General features: G+C 46.6%; 1 protein-coding gene across 3 annotated transcripts in view; it reads right to left on the bottom strand.

The window, feature by feature from the left end:
* Positions 1-17,646, bottom strand: part of FOXI2 (forkhead box I2) — a 59,635-nt gene that overhangs the window by 39,048 nt on the left and 2,941 nt on the right. The window contains exons 2-4 of one of the 3 annotated variants that reach the window (XR_015055445.1): positions 16,307-16,750; positions 16,068-16,192; positions 8,245-12,441 (exon numbers count right to left, since the gene is read on the bottom strand). Coding sequence is in view for 1 of the 3 variants with exons in the window: in XM_085871229.1 (XP_085727355.1) it covers positions 1,570-2,233 (664 nt within the window). In the remaining 2 variants the exon portion in view is untranslated. Of the gene's footprint in view, positions 1-1,569; positions 2,549-8,244; positions 12,442-16,067; positions 16,193-16,306; positions 16,751-17,646 lie in introns of those variants that run through there. The other 2 variants (XR_015055446.1, XM_085871229.1) reach the window with 2 other exon arrangements.

The raw sequence follows: 17,646 nt of genomic DNA, 5'->3' as shown, positions 1-17,646 counted from the left end.
CTCGGCCCAAGTATAAACTATCACCCGGTGTTTCACGGGCAGGGTGAATCATCAATGTGTGTGCCCTCTCTCGGATGGACGTTCAAACGGGGGCATCCCATCTGCCAACATTAATTGCTGGATGTTAAAGCTGTCATGGAGTCCTTTGCGAAGAGTGGACGAGCTATCGAGAATATACACACACACACACACACACACACACACACACACACACACACACACACACACACACACACACACACACACACACACTTCCATCAAAATATGCCTAATATGATCGAATAATCGCTTTTGATTGTTGACCAGTAAGTTCGTGGTTTAACATATGGTAGTATAAATTATTCAGTTGTGATTGTTCTGCGAAATTATTGTAAAAGAGCTACCTGAAGGGCACTCAGGAGAGCGCATACCTCGACCAGGCTGAACAGTTCATGTTTTATATCCCAATGATCGGCCTCATCTGGATTCGGACTGGAACCAAAATCGAATCAGCTTGTTATTGCAACTTAACCAACGTATCCCCCAAGTTTCGTCCGAATCCATCCACCTTTTGAGATATCGTGCTCATGCAAAATGTCGTTTTTGGTCCTCTTTCTCAATAATCACTTTTAAAAAAAAAAAAATTCTCAGATACAGCTTTGGATCTTCACCAAAATCGAATCAATTCTTCCTTGTCACGCACCCAACCATTCCACCAAATTTCGTCCGAATCCGTCCACAACTTATTGAGATACCCGACTCACAGACAAACCGACAACCAAACAGTCAAACAAACAGACAGACAGGGGTGAAAACATAACGTGGAGGAGGCAATTAATGAGGGAATGAAATGAAGAAAGACAAGTTTCACGTTGGACTGTTTAGGATTCACAGCTGAACCGGTCACAAAAGGCAACCGATTGTCTAACGAGGTGGTTTACCTGGTTAGTATAAATATAAATAATCAGAGAGAAGGCACATGCAACCACCAAATATCATTAAAGTCGACTCAATTTGCAACTAACAAGGAGAGAACTTTTTTTAATTGAATATTTTTTTTTTTCATTGGTGCAAACTGGTCGAATAGAGTTTAGTTCTATTTGGTGGTTGACTGTGTCTTTCTATTATAAGAGAGATGTCTGTCTGTCTGTCTGTCTGTCTGTGTTACCATTTTCATCAGAGATTGCCGAATGGATCTTCGTCAAACTTCCAGGAGGTTCATCCGTCAGTCCCAGGGAGTGTTTTAGGGCCAAAAAAATTGAAAACACAGTTAGGTTTTTTTTTTTTAATTGTTCAAGAGTGCCTAAGTCTTTGTAGCTCCAAAAATGTAATATTAAATGATCCCCGACCCCATTCCTTAGTGGGTGTCGGGAAGTGTTTTCGGCCCCCATAAAAAAATATAGAAAAAATTAAAAAATATTTAACTTGTAAAATTATTTTCCGTTCACTGCACCAATTATGGATGCCAGATATGACTAGTTGGCACGAAGTTTGAATAATGAATATTCGTGATCATAGAGAGGCCGAGCTATGCCACCGATGGAAGTGGCACCACAGCACAAGTACATGTGTATGTGTGCAAAAGCTCACCAGGGTCGTCATCGTCCCGTGGAACCTTCCGGAAGCAATCGTTGAGCGACAGGTTATGCCGAATGGAATTCTGCCATCCGGCCTTGCTGCGCCTGTAGAATGGGAAATTGTCCGACACGAAGGAGTATATCTGGCTGAGGGTGAGTCTGCGAGTCGGTGCTCCCTGGATCGCCATCGCGATGAGTGCCGAGTATGAGTATGGCGGCCGGGCAAGTTTGAGCAGCTCGGCCTGTTGCTGAAGGGAATGATGTTGCTGATGGTAAGGTGATGGCCATCCCATCCAACTCTGAGATATATCCGCCGGGGAGGAGGTCTCCAGAACCATCCCGGTGACCCGACGGGGTACCGGAGGAGTCGTGCTCACCGGAGTGGCCGGGGTGACTGGCGACGGGTAGGGTTGAGAAGTTGCGTACGTTCCAGGTGAGCTCGAGAACCAGGCTATATGATTCTGATGTTGATGATGAAATAAGCTTCCACCAGAGACCGTTGGGGTGAGTTCATACGGTGCTGTGGGAGAGACAGTGGTTCGAGACCGGGAGTAGGGACTATGCTGAGCCTCCCCTCCACAGACCCCAGAGACCCCCAAACCAGCAGGAGCGCCACCTCCACGGAACATAGAAACTTCGAACAGGCAGTCGTGAGCGCTTGGAGAAAAGGTGTTCATGATGTCGATGAGATGAACGGATGATGAGATGTGAAAGAGAGGAGTACGGTATTGGAATATTCCAAAGTAAATAAGAAGCAGAAAAGTGAGAGTAAACCACGAGAGGAAAAACAAAGGCAGGTAGAAGTGACAGAATGAATACAAAAAAGGATGAAACCAAATATGCAAGGAAGAGGTATGCCTGCAGACAGACTGATGTGTATGTAGGCCGACAGGATATAGACCAGCAAATAGGTATGTAGACTCACAGGTGTACAGATGTACAGGTAAATTCAGACAGGTGTGTATAGATCGAGGTGTGCAGCCAAGTCAACAGGTGAGTGCACACTGCCCGAAAGGAGTTAAAGGTGTGGGTTTTAAGCTGCAAGCAATTTGAGCCTAGAGCAGGGGAGAGGGAGATGAAGATAGAGTGAGAGGGGATGGAGGGAGTGGGGGTGGAGGGAGGGCAACAGGTACGAGAGGGGTCTGCACCAGGCCAGGGAACACCACTTAAAATGAACAGAGTACAATGGTCACATCGACATCAAATATGGACAACCGTTTTCTATTTCAGGGAAACAAAATGGTTCATCAAGTGAACGAGAGGACTCGCTTGTGAGGTGGCTATCACCCAAAGCAAACTGTAATCAAAATTCAAAAAGAGATCTCCACTGGACATGTATCAACAGCAGTCAGAGATCGTAGTGTACAGAGTGGGTAGCGTGCAGATCGAGACAAAGAGAGGCAGAGTCAGACAGGCCAAGCATTCAGAAAACGGATGGAGCATGCAGGGAATTAGAGATCAACAAATGTAATCTATCCGATCTGTCCATCTATCTGCCCGCCTGGATAATCCTCCCGTCTCTCCATCCTTCTAATCAGCCGGCGATTTGGGAAGATGAATGGGCGCGTGGCCGTCAGTGAGACCCCGTGTAAAATCAGGAATGACAGCGGGAATAACGCTGGGGTTACATCTCGATCTCGAGTCTAGCCTTAGTCCTTTAACACACTGAGAGAGCCTCAACATTGGCACAAGGTCCAAATAACAGGAGATTTATCTTAGTAGATACCACTCTTCCTTGAGGAAGAGATACCACAGGAGATACCACTCTTCCTTGAGGAAAGATCTGTCCCGACTGTGGCTCAAAGTTTATTGGTCTCTCTGTCTCGAGGCAGTCCAATTATCGCCTTCATGCAAGCCATCCTCAGCAGCCATTACGAATAGTTTAGCCCGATGTGTATACAGGTTGCCCGATCTCAACGAGAAGGTGTGAGCATGCGATGGTGACTTGAAGGGGAAACTGGGATGCATTGGTGCATCCCCTTCAGCGGCTCCTCGCGGTCAATGACTTTCAGTGTCAACGCATTGGCACTCGCATCATAAAGTCAGGAGTGCCAATGGGTTAGCATATCATTGACTAGCAATGGCTGCTGGAGGAGACATACAAGGAACTTTGACACCATAGAAGGACTTTTGGAACATTATACCTGCACAACATCAGCACCACATCAATTCAATCCAACAGTTTATCGACTCAATTTATCTTGGGAAGGGGAGCAGTGTTACAGTTAGGCGATAGGGACATCACTGGGTGACTTTTATGGGGGGGGAATGGGGGAGCCAAGAGATTCAGAGGACTGTCGAGTTGGCAATGAACAAACAGAAAGGACATTCACCTTTTAAAGAGACCAACTCACAAACATCACAATCACTGCACGGGTATGCACCCCATACCTAATGTACCTACTCGTCCTACTAGTCAATGTCCATGCACATATCTCTCCCCTATGGTTTAGGAACCTCTAAAACTCAACATTGAACCTATCTGCTGTTTCTGGTGCCACTACCTTGCAAAGGAGACCATTCCATGCATTAACAACCCTCTCATGAAAGACCCATACATTACTATACCGACACCTGGATACACACCGTACTTATGCATCAACGCACCAGAGTTAGTAATTGATATCAATCCAACTATCAAACTGATGTTGGGCCAACAAACAAAACGAGTAAATAATGCAATGGGGTCTTTTAGGGTTCAGTGTTATGAATAGGAGCTCACTCCAGAACTCATTTATGAATGACAGTGGGTTTTCAGGGTGAAATGCATGTCGTGAATTATACAGTAAACAGTCGAACGTTAAACTGTTTGGGGGTATGTAAATCGGAGATGTTAAAATCGTCTCTGGTGGAATTGTAGAGACGCAGAGGAAGAAACCCAGCACACCTGACACCCCGCATCTCGCCTGGGGTAACAGGTTACCGATGGGAAGATAAGGGGGCGGAAAGGGGAGAGCGAGAGAAAGAGGGGAAGAGAGGGGGAAAGAGAGACGGAAATTTTTATTTGACAGGCGTGGGTAACGTTACAGGAGAGATGACCGCCTCGGGGGAAGGTATCCACGGGGTGGTGGAGGAGGGGAGTTGGGAGGACAGGTTAACGAAGGTACAATTCCTGCATTCGTTCGTCTCTTCCATAAACTTTTTAAAAACTTTGCCTGGAATACGTTTCTTCTTTCTTTCAATTGCTTCTTGTGTTTTCACTTTCAACACCCTATATCAGCTTGCCACAATGAAACTTCGAAACCGCATTCATTAAATGTGATGCTGAAAAGGATCTTTGGACCTGATCTAAAAAATGGCTTTTCGTGTGATTGATAAACAGAGTTGGTTACCCTTCGTTGTCCAAGATAGCTGTCCACGTGACGTATGCGAACTACAGCTGGGGTACAGAAGTTGCTGCCCAGACAGCAACCGAGACAGCACGTGGTGTTACCTTGCGTTAAAAGGAACCTCCATGAGAAACAGACTACTGAACTACCCACAGCCCGAAGTCCACAGTCCACAGTCCGTATTTCACATTCCGCAGTCCGTAGTCCACAGACCACAGTCCGCAGTCCATATTTCACAGTCCGCAGTCCACAGTACGTAGTCCATTGTCCGCAGTCCACAGTACGTAGTCCATTGTCCGCAGTCCACAGTACGTAGTCCATTGTCCGCAGTCCACAGTACGTAGTCCATTGTCCGCAGTCCGTAGTCCAGAGTGCGTAGTTCACAGTCCGCAGTATGCAGCACACAGCTCATAGTCCACAGTCCGTATTTCACAGTCCACAGTCAGTAGTCCAGAGTCAGTAGTCCAGAGTCAGTAGTCTGCAGTCAGTAGTCTGCAGTCAGTAGTCTGCAGTCAGTAGTCTGCAGTCAGTAGTCTGCAGTCAGTAGTCTGCAGTCAGTAGTCTGCAGTCAGTAGTCTGCAGTCCGTTGTCTGCAGTATGCAGTCCGCAGTCCGCATTTCACAGTCTGCAGCACGCAGCTCGTAGTCCACAGTCTGTATTTCACAGTCCGCAGTCCGGTCAGTAGTCCGCAGTCCGTAGACAGCAGTACACAGTCCACAGTCCACAAACCACAGTCCACAGCCCGCAATCCATAGTTCACAGTCCACAGTCCACAGCCCGCAGTCCGCATTTCACATTCTGCAGTCCGCAGTCTGCAGTCCAGTCTGCAGCCCGCAGTCCACAGACTGCAGTCCGTATTTCGCAGTCCGCAGTCCACATCCTGTAGTCTGCAGTCCACAGTCCGCAGTTGGTAGACCGCAGTCCACAGTGCGCAGTCCACAGTCCGCAGTCCGTATTTCACAGTCCGTAGTCTGCAGTCCGCAGCTCACAGTCCGTAGTGTGCAGTCCGCAGTCCACAGTCCATAGTCCACAGTCCGTATTTCACATTCTGCAGTCCGCAGTCCGTATTTCACAGTCTGCAGTCCACAGCCTGTAGTCTGAAGTCCGCAGTCTGCCGTCAGTAGACTGCAGTCTGCAGTCCACAGTGCGCAGTCCGTATTTCACAGTCCTTATTTCACAGTCCGTAGTCCGAAGTCCGATATCCGCAGTATGCAGATCACAGCCCACAGCCCACAGCCCACAGCCCACAGCCCACAGCCCACAGTCTACAGTCTGCAGACCGCAGTCCATAATCCACAGTCCACAGTCCGCAGTCCGTAGTTCACAGTCCACAATTCTCAGTCCGTCGTTTACATTCCACAGTCTGTAGTTTGCAGTCGACAGTGTGTAGTCCGCAGTCCGCAGTCCACAGTCCACAGTCAGCAGTCCGTAGTCTGCAGCTTGCAGTGCACAGTCCGCAGTCCGTAGTTCACAGTCTGCAAGTCACAGTCCACAGTCCACAGTCCGCAAGTCACAGTATACAGCCCACAGTCCATAGTCTGCAGTCCACAGTCCGCAGTCCGTAGTCCACAGCCCGCAGTCCGTAGTCCACAGTCCACAGCCCACAGCCCACAGCCCGCAGCCCGCAGCCCGCAGCCCGCAGCCCACAGCCCGCAGCCCACAGTCCGCAGCCCACAGCCCGCAGCCCACAGTCCGCAGCCCACAGTCCGCAGCCCACAGCCCGCAGCCCGCAGTCCACAGCCCGCAGTCCACATCCCACATCCCGCAGTCCACAGCCCGTAGTCCACAGCCCGTAGTCCACAGTCTGCAGTCCATAGTCCACAGTCCACATCCCGCAGTCCACAGTCCACAGCCCATAGTCCGCAGCCCACAGTCCGCAGCCCACAGCCCGCAGCCCGCAGTCCACAGCCCGCAGTCCACATCCCACATCCCGCAGTCCACAGCCCGTAGTCCACAGCCCGTAGTCCACAGTCTGCAGTCCATAGTCCACAGTCCACATCCCGCAGTCCACAGCCCGTAGTCCACAGCCCGTAGTCCACAGTCTGCAGTCCATAGTCCACAGTCCACATCCCGCAGTCCACAGTCCACAGCCCATAGTCCACAGTCCACATCCCGCAGTCCACAGTCCACATCCCGCAGTCCACAGTCCACAGTCCACAGCCCGTAGTTCACAGCCCGTAGTCCACAGTCTGCAGTCCATAGTGCACAGTTCACAGTCCACATCCCGCATCCACAGTCCGCAGTCTGTAGTTCACAGTCCGCAGTCCACAGTTCACAGTCCGCAGTCCACAGTCCGCAGTCTGTAGTTCACAGTCCGCAGTCCACAGTTCACAGTCCACAGTCCACAGTCCGCAGTCTGTAGTCCACAGCCCGTAGTCCACAGTCCACAGTCTGTAGTTCACAGTCCAGGCGGGAATTTGTTATTTGTTGTGGTTTCTGCCGGCGATAACTTGCCTAATCTTCACAAAAGGCACCGTGTGATCTTCAACGACCAGCAATGAGTGGCGCCAGTGGACGGGTCCTCCGGCTTGACGTCAATCCGAGGGACGGCGCACACATCGATGCCTCGCCCTCCCTGCGAAACACCAGGAAGGCGGTTTATAGCCAGGTCGGATTCGAACCCACAATAACCAGCTGAGAGGAGAGTGCATACAGGAGGCCGACCTCTCGTTATAGAGATTATGCTATCGTGTTTATATGTAAATAATATTTGCGACGTATTACACAATAATACAATAAAACTTGTAAATCAACCTTTAATATAAACAAGTCGAGGCTCATTGAAGATGTTCATGACAAATGAAAGGTCGAATGACAGACGAACAAGTTATATTTGTACAAATTATCGTTTTTATTCATTTATTAAAATTGTCCATCTTTAATATCGGGATGTCACACAGACTTTAGTGTACTCAGGACTGAATAAAGATTTTCATTTGATTCGACTCTCACCTGTGCCAGGTAAACTTTCTTTGTGTTTGCTGCTGATTCGAAGGGAGCGCAACAAAGTCTTCGGATATTGTCATGGAATTTAATGTACTAGTACGTGGCCGTACGTGCAAAAAAAAACAACAACAAAAAACTTTCAAACCACGTGCTAGAAACAACAACCACACAGGCCGTTCCTTCGCTCTCGTAAACGATGACTGGATTGGGGCATTGTGTTTATCTGTAAATGTGGATAAGAAATCGAGAAATTATTAGAATACACTAAGTCATCACTATCCGGAAGTGGTGCTTGCCCGTATAGTACGGAATGTTCACATCATTCCACGAATTATCGCTTGCATTGAAGTAACAACTGCTGTGATACTTCCACACACAGAGTTAATTAAAATCCAAATTAAAATCAACTTTACCTCACCGTCTTTGCTTGCCATGACATTCGCTGCCATTGACCATTGCCACTCCTACGCCACGGGAACTAAGGCGCCGATTGTTGTAGTAATCAACAATAGACCTTTTCGATCGGCTTTATTCTCACAAAACCCATACGCATATCTACAACAACATAAATATACATAGGGTAAGAATAACAAAATACAATAACTTGTACACATAATACTGAAGGCAAATACCACATACGCATCACATAATAAAGTTAAACTCCATACTCTAATACCAATTACATTCCTCAGAGTACATTATTCCTAACATAGTATATAACATACCATTACTGTTCCAGCATGACTTTCCACGGAGTACGTGGTATACGTGTCAACACCAGCCATTGACCTTCATATACAGTGCTGCCACATCCACCCAATCACCGTTGCCACTGATTACAGTATGGCACTTCATTATCACAACATTCACCCCCTTCCGAGATATCTATCTCAATAAATCTAATCTAATAGGAGGACGAATGGTGCGACCGGATCTTCTTGGCACTGGAGGGTTATCCCCAGCATCTGATTGCTGTGGAGTTGCAGGAACCATCTCAGGAACGAGACCATCCCCCTCTGAGCAGGGTGCGTCTTGGGGACTACCCTGGGGAATTACATTTTCTTCAGAAGCCTGAGGTAGAATGTGGGGTTCACTCTTGGATGGGGTTCCAATTGGGGCTAAGTGTCTAACAGAGACCGTAGTTTCCCTGCCATCTGGGTAGCGAATATGGGCATAGTGGGGTCCTGCTTGGAGGAGGTCGACTTCATCCACAAGGGGATCAGTTTTATTCGTGCGTACGTGACGCTTCAGCAGGACTGGCCCAGGATTGCAGAGCCAAGTAGGCACCGAGGCTCCCGAGGAAGAACGACGAGAATAGTTCAGAAGTCTTTCATGAGGGGTAGCATTGGTTGCTGTAGACAACAGTGAACGAATTGAGTGGAGAGCGTCAGGCAGAACAGTCTGCCAGCATTTGATGGGTAGATTACGGGATTTTAGAGCCATTGTGATTGCCTTCCAAATGGTACCATTGAACCTCTCCACTTGGCCATTCCCTTGAGGATTATAGCTAGTAGTTCTGCTACCAGCGATCCCCCTACTGGCAAGGAAGTCTTGTAATTCCTTGCTCATGAAGGAGGGTCCCTGGTCCGAATGAATGTAAGCCGGCATTCCGAAAATAGCGAACAGCTGACAGAGGCACTTGATAACCGTGGAAGTGGTCATGTCGGCACAAGGAAATACAAAAGGAAACCGTGAATATTCGTCCACAATGTTAAGAAAATACTGATTCTTATCTGTACTCGGAAGAGGCCCCTTGAAATCTATATTGAGACGCTCAAATGGCTGAGTAGCTTTGATGAATCTAGTCTTATCTGGTTGGTGATACTTGGGCTTGCATTCTGCGCATATTCTACAAGATCCAACAACCTGCCGGACATCCTCCACAGAATATGGCATATTCTTAGATTTCACAAAATGGTATAAGCGGGTAACCCCTGGGTGGCACAAGGCTTCGTGGAGGTTAAACAGTGAATGTCGATCGTGACATGCCATCCCACAATAAGACCTGGAGAATGTATCAGAGGGAATGTTTTCTCGACCAGGACGATACACAATGTCAAAATCATAGCAAGATAATTCCATCCTCCAACGCATGAACTTATCATTCTTTATCTTATTTTTATGCTGCTTATCAAACATATAGCTCACTGATCGGTGATCTGTCTTTATAGTAAAATGTCTGCCTGTCAAATACTGTCTCCAGTGGCGAACTGTTACAATAATAGCCTGGGCCTCCTTCTCAATAGAAGCATGACGACATTCGGGTCCCTGAAGGGTTCGGGAAAAGAAGGCTACCGGACGTCCTGCCTGGGTGAGGACTGCAGCAATTGCTACATCCGAAGCATCGGTCTCAACTTCGAAGTGTATGGATTTGTCAATCGCCCTCACCACTGAACCTTCAATGTCTTGCTTAAGAAGATGGAAAGCCGCTTCTGCTTCCCTTGTCATGGGAAATGTAGTAGTGGCACACAGTGGGCGGATCTTGCTTGAGTAGTCATATATCCACTGTGAATAATAGGCAAAGAAGCCAAGGATGCGTCGGAGCGATTTCATGTCCCGAGGCACAGGCAAGTCCTGTAAGGGTCGGAGTCGTTCAGGATCCGGGCGCATTTCCCCTCCTTCCACCACATATCCGAGAATACTGAGCCTGTTAGTTGAAAAGATGCACTTGTCTTCATTGTAAGTTATATTCTTTCTCTTCACAGCCTCAAGAAATTTCGTGAGATTAGAATCATGCTCTTCCTGAGTCATGCCGCAAATAGTAATGTTGTCTAAGTAAGCAAATGTTCCAACCAGTTCTTCTTGGATGAATGAATCCACGATACGTTGGAAGCAAGCCACTCCGTTGGTGACGCCAAAGGGAACCCGAGCAAACTGATAAAGGCGTCCACAGGCCTCAAACGCGGTGTATGGCTTATCTTCATTTCTCATGGGGATTTGATGATACGCACTACGGAGGTCAATCGTACTAAAAACACGGTATTGAGCAATCTTGTTAACAGTGTCATCTATACGAGGCAGAGGATACCCGTCAAGAAGTGTAAATTTGTTGATAGTTTCTGAATAGTCCACGGCTAAGCGTTTCTTGTGAGTTTCGTTCTTAACGACAACAACCTGTGCACGCCAAGAGGAGTTACTGGGCTCTATAATACCTTCCTTCAACATCCTTTGAATTTCCTTTTCAATGAATTTACGATCATTGGGAGAGTACCGGCGTGATCGAGCAGCAACAGGATAACAATCAGCTGTCAAGTTGGCAAACAGTTCTGGAGGGTCAACACACAGTGTACTGAGTCCACAGATAACAAGAGGAGGCAAACTACCTCCATATGTCAGTGTAACACTATCATGCAGTCCCTGAAAATCCTGGCCCAAAACTATATCTGAACACAGCTGAGGGAGTATGGACAGACGCACATCTTGGTAGCACCGACCGTTTACTTTGATATTGACCCGACAGAACCCTGATGTCTGAGCGGTGAAGGAAGTGGATGCCATGGAAACATTGTCTCGGGTGTGATGTACACTTAAGGAATGGCACTTAACGAGGTCGGGATGGATAAAACTTTCTGAACAACCACTATCAATAAGGCCATCCAATTCCACTCCATTGAGCGTCACCCTCACAACCGCCTTTGATAACACCCCTGGGGCAGCAGCAGAAGACACATCCGCTAGCATTACCTGATCAGAGGAAGTTGCACAAGCACCAGTAGCTACTGATGAAGTACTACGGCACACCTTAGCAAAATGACCCTTTTTCTGGCACTTATGACACTTTCGTGCTGGACATTTTACACATGGGTGTTTTAAAAAACCACAAAAGAAACATTTAACACCCATAGCAGCCATTACAGTTGTGGGTTCCACTTCACCAGTATTCTGATTGGATGAGGCAGCACCCAATGAACGGGGGGGGGGGGGGGGAGGAGGTTGAATGACAAAATAAGATTCTGAATTTCTTTGGGCTGAATCTAGAGATCGAGCCTGATCAAACATGGTCGCTAAAACTAAAGTCTTATTCTCTAATAAACGTTGTCTGATCAGTGGTGACTGCAGGCCGCTAATCCATCCTCCATATGTTCCATCCCTGATGGATTCTTCGCAATGTTGAGTTGCTGTTACAGCCCCAAAGTTACACTCTTTACTTAACGTTTTCAGTGTCAGAAGGTATTCATCTAGGGACCCTCCGACCTGCTGGCGGCGAGTTGCAAGACGATGGCGTGCAAACACTTCATTAGTGGGCTTTACGTACTGTGACTGTAAAGTACGGATAGCCTCATCATAGATGGTACACTGATATTGTTTCGTATAGTCTTGGTGAGACAAAATTTGTAAGCAGACTCATCTTATCCAGATTATCCTGTGGTAGAGCTCCCAGGAAGGTTTTGAACGTCTTCAACCAGTGTTTCCATTCTTGTGCCTCCGTGGGTGAACTGGGATCTGAATCCAGCCTCTCTGGTCTCGGCAAACGCTCCATTCCAGTGTAGGCCTAGGCGCTCTTCTGGTCCAATCCAACCGGGTAAGTTTTGTGAGAATAAATTATTGTTGTAGTAATCAACAATAGACCTTTTCGATCGGCTTTATTCTCACAAAACCCATATGCATATCTACAACAACATAAATATACATAGGGTAAGAATAACAAAATACAATAACTTGTACACATAATACTGAAGGCAAATACCACATACACATCACATAATAACGAAGTTAAACTCCATACTCTAATACCAATTACATTCCACAGAGTACATTATTCCTAATATAGTATATAACATTCCTATATTGTTCCAGCATGACTTTCCACGGAGTACGTGGTATACGTGTCAACACCGGCCATTGACCTTCATATACAGTGCTGCCACATCCACCCAATTACCGTTGCCGCCAATTACAGGATGGCACTTTATTATCACAACACCGATCTCCATCGGAACCGGCACGGCCCGTGACGTCATCGTCGGCCGGCCGCGCACCGGCCGACGCAGCCACGTGTCTTGTCATTGGTTTGGTAAATAAATGGCCATAACTCGGGAACCACTTGTCCGATTAATATCAAACCTTGAAAAGGCATATCCACAGATCCCCAGCAATATACCTGGCAAGTTTCAATTAGATCGGACCAGTGGTTGTCGAGAAACAGCGGTCACAGACACACAGACACACAGCTGGAATTATAGATAGACTCGTACGTGCCCGTAAAAAATTTTTTTTTAAATGAATAAATATTCAAACCGCGAGCGACAAACAACAACCACACAGGCCGTTTCTTCGCTCTCGCGTGCCCGGACGTGCGTGGCCCGGAAGTTCGCATATTATTCGCAGTTACGATTATTCGCAATTTAGTTTTAATACCCAATTGTTCAATTAGCGCCAACGTATTTTACCTTTTTGCAATGTCGTGGCAAGGAAAAACAAAAAGAGAAGAGAAGAGAGAAAAAAAAAATTTACTTCCTAGTTCGGAGCATACCAGCACCCTGATGTTCCCGAAATTTATTCACCGTCTAATATGAAAACGATCATAACTTGGGCCATTCTGTTTATCTATAAATGCGCATAAGAAATTGAGAAATGATTAGAATACACGGTCATCACTCTCCAGAAGTCCGTACGTTGTAACCCGTAATGGCGAACGTGGCTGAGCTTCCCTTCCCCATCGGCCACGCCCACGCAACAACGTGTCTTCCCATTGGTTGATAAATAAATGGCCATAACTTGGGAAGCACTTGTCCGATTAATATCAAACCTTGAAAAGGCGCATCCTCAGGTCCCCAGCAATATACCTGGCAAGTTTCAATTAGATCGGACCAGAGGTTGTCGAGAAACAGCGGTCACACACACACACACACACACACACACACACACACACACACACACACACACACACACACACACACACACACACACACACGCACGCACGCACACACACACACACACACACTGCTGGAATTATAGACAGATAAACCGGATTGGTAGTGATACTATAAGGTAGTGTACAAACAAAAGGCGATTTGTGTTCTCCATTGTTCAAATAAATAATTCCATTGAAATAAAATAATGATTTTAAAGGTTGTCGAAAAAGAAAATTTGGAACTCTACCGCCGTTGATGCAGCGTCTTCTCCACCACTTTATTTAACAGGTTACATTAGTTCTTCGTGCCTGTTGTTTGTGTCCTTTATGACGTCCTTAAAAAACAGTAAGTTTCCTGTTTGGAATGATTTGAAATTTTGTTTCATTGCCAGACAGGCAGACAAAGTCAAAATATCGTCTCACTGCTCTGCGAATGTGCGATCAAAACATATGAAGGGCCAAAGTACTGTTAAACTCCATACCAGGTTCGTTTTCTGATTCGTGTTCAAAATATAACATTGAATTTAAATAAAGTTGATCCTCGATCATAAACTGACGTTTCTGGACGGACGGACATGAAGTGCATGGGGGTAAATATGAAGTGAAGATTAATGGTGAAAAGGCTGCAGCGAAATGGAACTTGAATTGAATGCCATTAAAACTTCATGATGGTGAATACATCGAGGAACGTGCTCACCTGTTCTGGCATTTCAAATTGACAATTGATCCACCAAGAGGTCACTGCTCACCTGGACATCATCAAGGTGAACGTGTTCCGCTTTTCGTTTGGTACATTATACCTCGAGAAGGTAATTATTGGACTTCTTAAAACCGATAAACGTGTCTTGTTCCTCCATCTCTTTTATTCAACTCGAAGACCCCCGCCCCCGCCCCCTCCCCCTCCCCAACCGCCACCACATTCCCCAAACACTATCTGCTGCTGCACTATGGAGATCTTTCCCCTCTCATCTCCCCTATCTGTCGCTCTTTCCCCGCGGCTTGGGATTAACGGAAATGAATCCAAATCGCACTTCCAACTCTAATCCTCCATTTCCCTCCAAACGGTTTCATACACACACTTGAGTTTGTCTCTCGAAGTGCTTACACTAAACTACCCTTTCAAACTTCCCATTTTGCCTCATGGAGTTTTTAGAGATTATTTGTTTCATTTTGACCCCGTGCCCCCCTGTATGTCCCATCCGTTTTCCCTTCTCTCGTGTTACTTCTGTCTCCAAACTTTACTTTTCTCTCCAACAAACCTCAAACCCCGTTCCTCTCTCCCAATGTGGCTCATTCTCTCAATTTCAGTTCACAAGTTTACCAAGCACAGCCCCCTCCCTCATGTGTACATAATAAATGCACATCCCCGCCCCTCCCTCCCTCGTGTGTACATAATAAATGCACAGCCCCGCCCCTTCCCTCCCTAGTGTGTACATAATAAATGCACAGCCCCGCCCCTTCCCTTGGGTGTACATAATAAATGCACAGCCCACCCACTCCCTCCCTCGTGTGTACATAATAAATGCACAGCCCCGCCCCTTCCCTTGGGTGTACATAATAAATGCACAGCCCCGCTCACTCCCTCCCTCATGTGTACATAATAAATGCACAGCCCCGCCCCTTCCCTCCCTAGTGTGTGCATAATAAATGCACAGCCCCGCCCCTTCCCTTGGGTGTACATAATAAATGCACAGCCCCGCCCACTCCCTCCCTCGTGTGTACATAATAAATGCACAGCCCCGCCCCTTCCCTTGGGTGTACATAATAAATGCACAGCCCCGCCCACTCCCTCCCTCGTGTGTACATAATAAATGCACAGCCCCGCCCCTTCCCTTGGGTGTACATAATAAATGCACAGCCCCGCCCACTCCCTCCCTCGTGTGTACATAATAAATGCACAGCCCCGCCCCTTCCCTTGGGTGTACATAATAAATGATCCTGAAATTGCATGAAAGCTCTTAAATGAACTCATGTGGAGCAATCATGGCTCCTCCTACAAATTGAACCGTCGTTCATTCATCACAATATCAGCCGCATTTAAATAAGCCTCCATTTACATATTACGTACACAAAAAACCGAATTATAATTTTCACACTCCCTTTTACCCTATTATGATCTAATTAAACACATGTTCCATTCTGTGATTGGCAGACAAAGAACCTGATTGATCTGAAGACATCATGAAAGGAAACTAAGATGAAGGAACAAAAGAGAAAATTGTTTATAAACGTAATTCGCACAACTGACACTCAACCCCCCTCTCCTGTCATGACAGATCACTATCATGGAATAATCTTCGTTTTAATCATGAGCTTCTTTTAGAGTTTCTAAATCAACTTTTTTTCCCACAATTACCACGTGTCTGGAACAGTGCACAGCACCTTATGACGTCGTGCTGGGAGATCCCTCTCAACGAGGTCATGCGCTGGGAGGTCCCTCCCTGCGCACATCAACGCCATCTTCGAACTGCTCGAGGAGTGACCATGAAGTGGCCGACAATGATGTCCTGGGTAAAGCACAATGTCATCGTCGGAATGTTAGTCACTCATCATAAAGAAGATTTATTTGTTCCTGAAGCTCCACACCAACAATCCTAATCCAATCCATTGGGGGACCATACTCTGTGCAGAGCGTTGCTGCTGCTGAAGCAGTCTCCTGGGTTAACGGGCACAATCCTGGAAGGGTCACCACTCTGACGCAGGATACCAGCAAGCAGGTACTCATTTTACCGACCTCAGAAGGATGACAGGCTGTAAACTCCACCTGGTATTAATTCAATGGCAGAGCAGGATATGAACCCAGGACCTTAGGATCCAAAGTCTGCCACACAAACTGTTAAGCAAACACCAGGCATTCACCTCCCCCCAAAACCCCTTCAACACACACCATTTCGAATCAGTAACGTCCAAGACCGGTGTTTTAAACTCAAGTGTATGCCCTGACCACGGCACACTGTTACCTTTGGGTGGTGGTACACGGTGATACCTCGTGGACGTGGAGACCTCTTCTTCACACGGTCCACACCCACCTCCTCCTCAACAGCCAGGCAAGCTGGGATCATGACCTGGAGGAATTATAGTGATTATAACCTCCTAGTGGAGCTACCCCACTCTTCCGATATGTTAATGAGGGTAATCACTCATCCCTCAAAGATAAACCATCAGGTACATGGGTTTAAAGGTATTTAAATTATTTAATATCACTTTTCTTTCGTCCTGTAGAGACAGTCCCAATGATGACATTTATCAAACGTTGTGAATAAAGCAGGATATCACATTCCTAAAGGCTGAATAGTGAGTTCATCATCCGATGAGAGATGACCTCCATGGAACGTCTGCTGGGTGTTAAAGGTTCAGGGATGGCAGCTTCACTCTGCTGGTAGTGTGCTCACCCTTTGGTTGTCTTGCGCCATATATTTGTTCCCATATGGAGTGTAATTCAATTAAAAGTGTTGTTCTGGTCGCAATTTTTGTAGTTTTGGACAAGTATAACTTTTTTGTCCTGGACTGCATGTCTGCAGTTGGACATGTCATCAAAATGCCATGACATGTGACATCAGTCTTACGAAAAAGATGTATGATGACAGAGAAGAGAGAATAATACTTTTTATCTCAAGTCCTGTGACGGAAAGAAATATCCTCACGACCATAACGCCAGAGGAGACAGCTCAAAGTAAGTGCACAACCTGCACACCATTGTGTTGGACACTTAAACCTCTCCCTCATTCATAAAAAAACCAACCAGTAAAACAAAACAACCAACCAAGCACAAACAAACCACCCACCAGAACCAAACTACCCAACATAACCAAACAACCCAACATAAACAAACTAGAAAAAGAGCAATCAGAGATTGCAGACCCTTGCCAGGACTTCTTTTAAGTGGTGTATTTTTATTTGTTTTTGGGTATATCCAATATGGCTGCCAAACCATATCACCAATGACATCATACGTGTGAAC

Source organism: Eptatretus burgeri, chromosome 2 (assembly GCF_056783735.1).
Source record: "Eptatretus burgeri isolate ZD-2024b chromosome 2, Ebu_testis_v1, whole genome shotgun sequence".
Lineage (NCBI taxonomy): Eukaryota > Metazoa > Chordata > Myxini > Myxiniformes > Myxinidae > Eptatretus > Eptatretus burgeri.
Note: the sequence above shows the minus strand (reverse complement) of the source record. Positions and strands in the feature narration are given on the sequence as shown.